This window comes from Mandrillus leucophaeus, unplaced genomic scaffold (assembly GCF_000951045.1).
Source record: "Mandrillus leucophaeus isolate KB7577 unplaced genomic scaffold, Mleu.le_1.0 Scaffold729, whole genome shotgun sequence".
NCBI classification, from domain to species: domain Eukaryota; kingdom Metazoa; phylum Chordata; class Mammalia; order Primates; family Cercopithecidae; genus Mandrillus; species Mandrillus leucophaeus.
The window spans coordinates 123361-130199 of record NW_012107908.1 but is presented as its reverse complement, the minus strand read 5'-3'; the positions used below and the strand labels follow the sequence as shown (position 1 = coordinate 130199).

The 6839-nt window shown below is 35.2% G+C and overlaps 1 protein-coding gene across 1 annotated transcript in view; it reads right to left on the bottom strand.

Moving 5' to 3' along the window:
- Positions 1-6623, bottom strand: part of LOC105528684 (olfactory receptor-like protein OLF4) — an 18409-nt gene extending 11786 nt beyond the window's left edge. The window contains 1 exon segment of the mRNA XM_011965503.1: positions 6603-6623. Within this exon segment, the coding sequence (XP_011820893.1) occupies positions 6603-6623 (21 nt within the window).
- Between the last annotated feature and the right edge of the window lie 216 nt (positions 6624-6839).

Sequence of the window (6839 nt, the reverse complement as noted above, 5' to 3'; positions counted from 1 at the left end):
GAGTTGATGGGTGCAGCACACCAACATGGCACAAGTATACATATGTAACAAACCTGCATGTTATGCACATGTACCCTACAACTTAAAGTATAATAATAATAAATAAATTAAAAAAAAAACAAAAACAAACAAACAAAAAAAACAAAATAAGATCATCTTAAATAATCATTCACCAGTTCGATTTTAAGAAAAAGAAAGGATGTGAATGAGGTTGATAAAATATAAATGGACGTAGAAAAGTAAATTATTGGTATTGACCTGGTGTGATGACTGAGGGTGATTCTGGGAATCTTGCCTGTCCTAGGTGGCTGAGAATGAGTTATGCTTTATTATTGCTCAGGTGTTATATACTGGTTGCCAATAAAGCTTAGAGAAGGATGGTCTGAGACCTCTTCTCTACAATGACCTTAGGCTGGACCTGATGAACACCAGAGTTAACTAGAAAGTGATTGGCAGAAAGAAAGAGAGGAAGAAGGAGAGAAAGGAAAAAGGGAGAAGCTGTGTGGGCTGCTTGTGTGTGTTTGTACATGCACATGCTCTAGATTCTGCTCTCTTTCCCTATTCCTATGCCTCAGTTCTTACCTGGCAATGCTGGCCAGTCTCAGACTCTGCCACTACCACCAAAGATATTGAGTTCACTCCACTGCTTTCTCTCCAAAAAAACATTGTTGGAGTCACAGATTCTTTCCATGTCTAGGAACAGCATAGACTAAAGTCAGGTCTTCAGTGACACCTCAGGTACAGGAGCCAGGAGACGCTGCTGACTTTTCACGTGCAGTGTCTCTTGGGACCCAATCCCAGACCTCCTAGTTAGAGACAAGATAGGGTAATTGTCCAACCTCCCGGCTGTCCCCTCTGGACTATGGTTCCCTGAGTCCCAGCAGTGTCAATGATGCCCCTCGTCAGAACAACCAGGGTTGGGATTCGGGAGGGTCACTGCTCCTGGATTTTCCCTTAGGTGAGCTGCAGGTTGGATTTGTCATCTTCAGTCATCTTCACTATGATTTTTTCATGGAGTCCACACCTTTAGTTAGAGCCCAACATTTATGGGTAAAATACAGTATGTTCCAGAAAATAAGAAAAAAGTAAAGAATAAAACAGATCAAAGGTCACATTTTTTACCTTCAAATGTCATAAACATTCTTACTCTCTATAATCCCAGGGAGCAGAGATTAGACTAATGTATAGACTCTATATTAGGTACAGGTGCTATCTCTGGATTTATTTGTTGATTTATGTTGTAAATATATTATACATAAAGAGAATGTATAGAACACACATGTGCTGTTTAAATAGTGATAATAAAGTTAACACACATTTTCTCACTGCTCTGTGTAAACAGTATATGGTTCAATCCTTTTAAGGTTCTGTGTGTGCTTCTTTTCAATTATATTCCTTTCTTCCCTCTTTAGAAGAAACGCCTATCATGAGTATGGTGTTACATTGCCTTACTTTTCTTTGTAGTTTTGCCACATATACATATATGTCTAAACTACATACAGTATGCTCTGAATTTGCCTGTTTTTGTACTTTTTGTAAAGGGAATTATACTTTTTTGCATTCTTCTGTTGCTTATTTTGCTCAACATTATTCTCTTAGGGTCATTCATGTGAATACATGTAGCTGAAGGGCATTCATATCCATTGCTATTTAATAATCCCTCATTATAAACTGTTTGCCTGCTGAATTTCAGAATTCAGAACTTTCGGATTTGAAATTATTTGTATATCATCTAAGAGTCTCTCAGAAGTTTTTAGGGTAACACTACATAATCAAACACATAGTATTTCCACAACAGAATGAATATTCACACTAAGCACAACTAATAAAGACTACAAGTAGCCTTGTGCAAATTTAGATCATGGTTTGTGGACTAAATGAGTTCACCACAGGCAGTAATAAAATTTTTTTATTGTCAGAGTTTTTCAGATGATAGAAGGATATTCAGATGAGTGTGTACTCATTATCTCATGTGCATCTAAAAAATTAAATAGTACAACACATGCAAAAAACTACACAAAATGCAAATGTGCCACCTGAGAAATTATTAGAAACCAATAACCAAAAAACAATGTTCTACTTCATGATCTCTGTATTAGTCCATTCTCACACTGCTAAAAAGAAATACTACCCAAGAGTGGATACTTTATTAATATAAACTAAGGAAGTTTAATTGACTCACAGTTCCACGTGGCTGGGGAGGCCTCAGAAAACTTACAATCATGGCGGAAGGGGAAGCAGGCACGTTTTACATGGCAGCAGATGAGAGAGCATGTGAGAATGCAGGAAAAACTGCCATTTATAAAACCATCAGATCTTGTGAGAATTCACTATCATGAGAACAGCATGGGGGAAACAATTTCCTTTCTCTGCATCCTTTCCAGGATTTGTTTTTTGTCTTTTTGGTAACATTCTAACTGGTGAGGTAATATCTCGTTTTAGTTTTGATTTGCATTTCCCTGATGATTAGTGATATTAGTCATTTTTTCATTTATCTGTTGGCCACTTATAAGTCTTCTTTTGAGAAATGTCTTTTCAGGTCTTTTACCCACTTTAAAGTCAAATTATTATTATTATTATTTTCACTATTGAGTTGTTTGAGTTAATTATATAGTCTGGATATTAACTCCTTGTCAGATGCATAGTTTGCAAATACTTTTGCCTATTGTCTCTATACCTTATTGATTTTTTTCCTTTTCTGCACAGAAACTTTTTAGTTTAATGTAATCCCATTTTTCTATTTTTGCTTTTGTTGTCTGTGCTTTTGAGGTCTTATTTTAAAAGATCCCTGCCCAGTCCAATTTCTTGATGCATTTTCTCTAAGTTTTCTTCTAGTAGGTTCATAGTTTTGGGTCTTATATTTAAATCTTTAATCCACTTAGAGTTGATTTTTGTATATAGTGAGAGATAGAAGTCTACCTTCATTCTTCTGAATATGGATATCCTATTTTCCCAATACCATTTACTAAAGAGACTGTCCTCCAATGTGTATTCTTGGCACCTTTGTCAAAAATCAGTAGGCTGTTAGGTGCATGGATTTATTTCTGGGTTCTCTATTCAGTTCCATTGGCTTATATGTCTGTTTTTATGCCAGTTACCATGCTGATTTCGTTACTATAGCTTTTGAATTCAGGTAGTGTGATGCCTCCAGCTTCATTCTTTCTGCTCAAGATTGCTTTGGTGATCCAGGGTCTTTTTCCTTTTCATATGTATTTTCAGATTTTTTTCTATTTCTGTGATGAATATGATTGATATTTTGATAGAAATTGCATTAAATCTGTGGGTAGTATAGTCATTTTAACTATATTATTTTTTTCAATTCATGAACACAGGATATCTTTCCTTTTATTTGCACCCTCTTCAATTTCTTTAATCAATGTTTTATAGTTTTCATTGTAGAGATCTTTCACCTCCCTAGTATGGGACTTCACAGCAATGAACAGATAATTCAGACATAAAATCAACAAAGAAACATTGGAGTTAAACTGCACGCTAGACCCAATGGACGTAACAGACATTTATAGAACATTCCGCACAACTGCTGCAGAATACATATTTTTTTCAACAGCACATAGAACATTCTCCAGGGTAGACCATATATTAGGTCACAAAATTAGTCTTAAAAAAGTTAAAAAAATTAAAATCAGATCTAGTATCTTTCTGACTACAATGCAATAAAACTAGAAATCAATAACAGAAGGAACTTTGGAAACTGTTCAGATATATGGGAATTAAATGACATGTTCATGAACAACCGATGGGTCAATGAAAAAATTTAAAGAATAATTTAAAAATTCTTAGAGACAAATGAAAATGAAAACACAACGTATCAGATCCTATGGCATACAGCAAAAGCAGCATTAAGAAGGAAGTTTATAGCAATAAAAGGTGACATCAAAAAGTAGAAAGATCTTAACTAAACAACCAAATATTGCACCTCAAGGAACTAAAAAACGAAGATCAATCTAAACCTAAAATAAGTAGAAGCAAAGAAACAATAAAGATGGAGCAGAAATAAATGAAGTAGGGCCTGAAAAACAATGAAAAGAGCAATGAAATTAAGAGTTAGTGTTTTTGGAAGTATAAGCAAAATAACCAAACCTTTAGCTAGACAAAGAAAAGAAGAGAGAATACTCAAATAAATAAAATCAGAGATGAAAAAGGAGAGATTAAAACTGATACCATAGAAATACCAAGGATCATAAGAGACTACTATTAATAACTATACACTAACAAATTGGAAAATCTAGAACAAATGGATAAATTCCTGGACACCTACAGCTTACCAAGACTGAGTCATGAAGGAATAGAAAACCTGAACAGATGAATAATGAGTAATGAGATCAAAGCCATACTAATAATTCCGCCATCAAAGAAAAGCCCAGGACCTGACTGTGTCACTGCTAAATTCTACCAAACATTTAAAGAAGAACCAATACTCATTTTACTCAACTATTCCAAAAAACTGAAGAGGAGGGCATACTTCCAAACTCATGTACAAGGCTAGCATTACCCTGATTGTGAAACCAGACAAGGACATAACAAAAGAAGAAAACTACAGGCCAATATCCCCAAAGAACATCGATGCAAAAATCTTCAACAAAATACTAGCAAACTGCATTCAACAGCATATTAAAAAGACCATTCAGCATTACCAAGCAGGATTCATCCCCAGGATGAAAGGATGATTTAATATATGAAAATCAATAAACACATCACATTAACAGAACCAAGGATAAAAACCATATGATAATTTTAATAGATGCTTAAAAGTGTTTGATAAAATTCAATATCCCTTCATGAAAAAAACCCTCAGCAAAATGGGTGTAGAAGGAGCATACCTCAATACAGTAAAGGCCATATATGACAAACCTACAGCAGACATCAGTTGAATGTGGAAGAGTTGAAAGCTTTTCTTTTCAGATTTAGAACAAGATAAGGATGCTCACTTTCTACAGTTTTATTCAAGAGAGTACTGGAATTCCTAGCCAGTGCCATCAGGCAAAAGAAAGAAGTAAAGGACATCCACATTGGAAAGGAGGAAGTTGACAATTTTCCCTGTTTGTAGATGACATGATCACATATCTTGAAAACCCTGGAGACCCCACCAAAAAACTGTTGGAACTAATGAATAAATTTGTTAACATTTCAGGATATAAAATCAACATACAAAAATTGGTAGCATTTCTACATGCCAATAGCAAACTATCTGAAAAAGAAGTCAAGGAAGCAGTATCATTCACAATAGTTACAGAAAAATAAAATACTTAGGAATAAACCTAATTATAAATTACAATAATTCATCCACAGACTTTTTTGAATTGCTATTATATGAAAACATCATATATGAATAAAATGAAGTTTTTTTTCTTTCTTTGTAGTACTTACATCTTCTATTTATTTTTCTCATCTTATTGCACTGAATGTGACCTCAAGTACAATGTGAAATAGTTGTGGTGAGAGCTGGTATTTTGTCTTTTTTCCTCATTTAGACAGAAAAGATTTAAATATATTACTATTATGTGTTATACATGCTGTATGTTTGAGAAAAGCTAACTTTCAGCTTTTTAAAACCCCATTTTGTTAAGAGGACAAAATGGATTGTGGATTGTGGAATATGAGTTGAATTGTATCATATATTTTTTCTTGCATCTATTAAGATAATCATATGATGAATGTCTATTTTTTTGTTAATATGGTGACTTCAATTATTGAATGTTTCATCAATCTTGCCTTCTTGGGAAAACTCAACTTGGTCATGATATGTATTCTTCTGCATGTTATAATAATTATATTACTAATATTTTACTTTGAATTGGTACATTAATATTTATGAATGAGATATGCTTGTCATAACATTTTTGCAGTTTTTTTTTTTAAATCAGTTTTGGGGTATAGATGTGGTTCTAATCTCAGAAACGGAGATGATGAGTATCCCCTTATTTTCTATACTCTTGAAGAGTTTTGCAAGCTAGGAATGATTTTTTTTTCCCCAGACAGGGTCTCACTCTGTCACCCAGGCTGGAGTGCACTGGCACGATCACTGCTCATAGCAGACTCAACCACTCAGGCTCAGGTGATCCTCCCACCTCAGCCTCCTGAGTAGCTGGGACCACAGGTGCATGTTATCATGCCAGGCTAATTTTTGCACTTTTTATAAAAATGGGGTTTTGCTCTGTTGCTCAGGGTGGTTTTGATGTCCTGGGCTCAAGCGATCTGCCAGCCTTGGCCTCCCAAAGTAAATACTGGGATTACAGGCAGGAGCCACTGTACCCATCTCCCTCCCCTCCCCTCCCCTCCCCTCCTCTCCCCTCCCCTCCCCTCCTTCCCTCCTTCCTTTTCTTTTTTAAAAATAATTTTAAAATTTACTTTGTCTCTAGGAGATGATCTTTCTTTTTAAATTTTAACGTAGTACCCAATAAATAGCTTTTCAACCCACACCTTCTCCCTCTCTTCCCCCTCTAGTAGTCCCCAGTGTCTATTTTTCCCACCTTTATGTCCCTGGATGCTCAACGTTTAGCTCCTACTTATAAGTGAGAACATTCAGTATTTGTTTTCTGTTCCTGTGTTAATTCGTTGAGGATTATGCTTGAATTACTTACAGAACACACTGTTGTAGCCATCTGGACCTGAAATTTTCTTCAAGGAAAAATTTTGGCTACTGATTTAACTTTTTCAATGGTTATATGTTTATTTGGATTTTCTATTACTCTCTCTTTTTTTTTTTGAGATGGAGTTTCTCTCTTTTTGCCCAGGCTGGAGTGCAATGGCGTGATCTTGGTTCACTGCAACCTCCACCTCCCAGGTTCAAGTGATTCTTCTGCCTCAGTCTCCTGAAT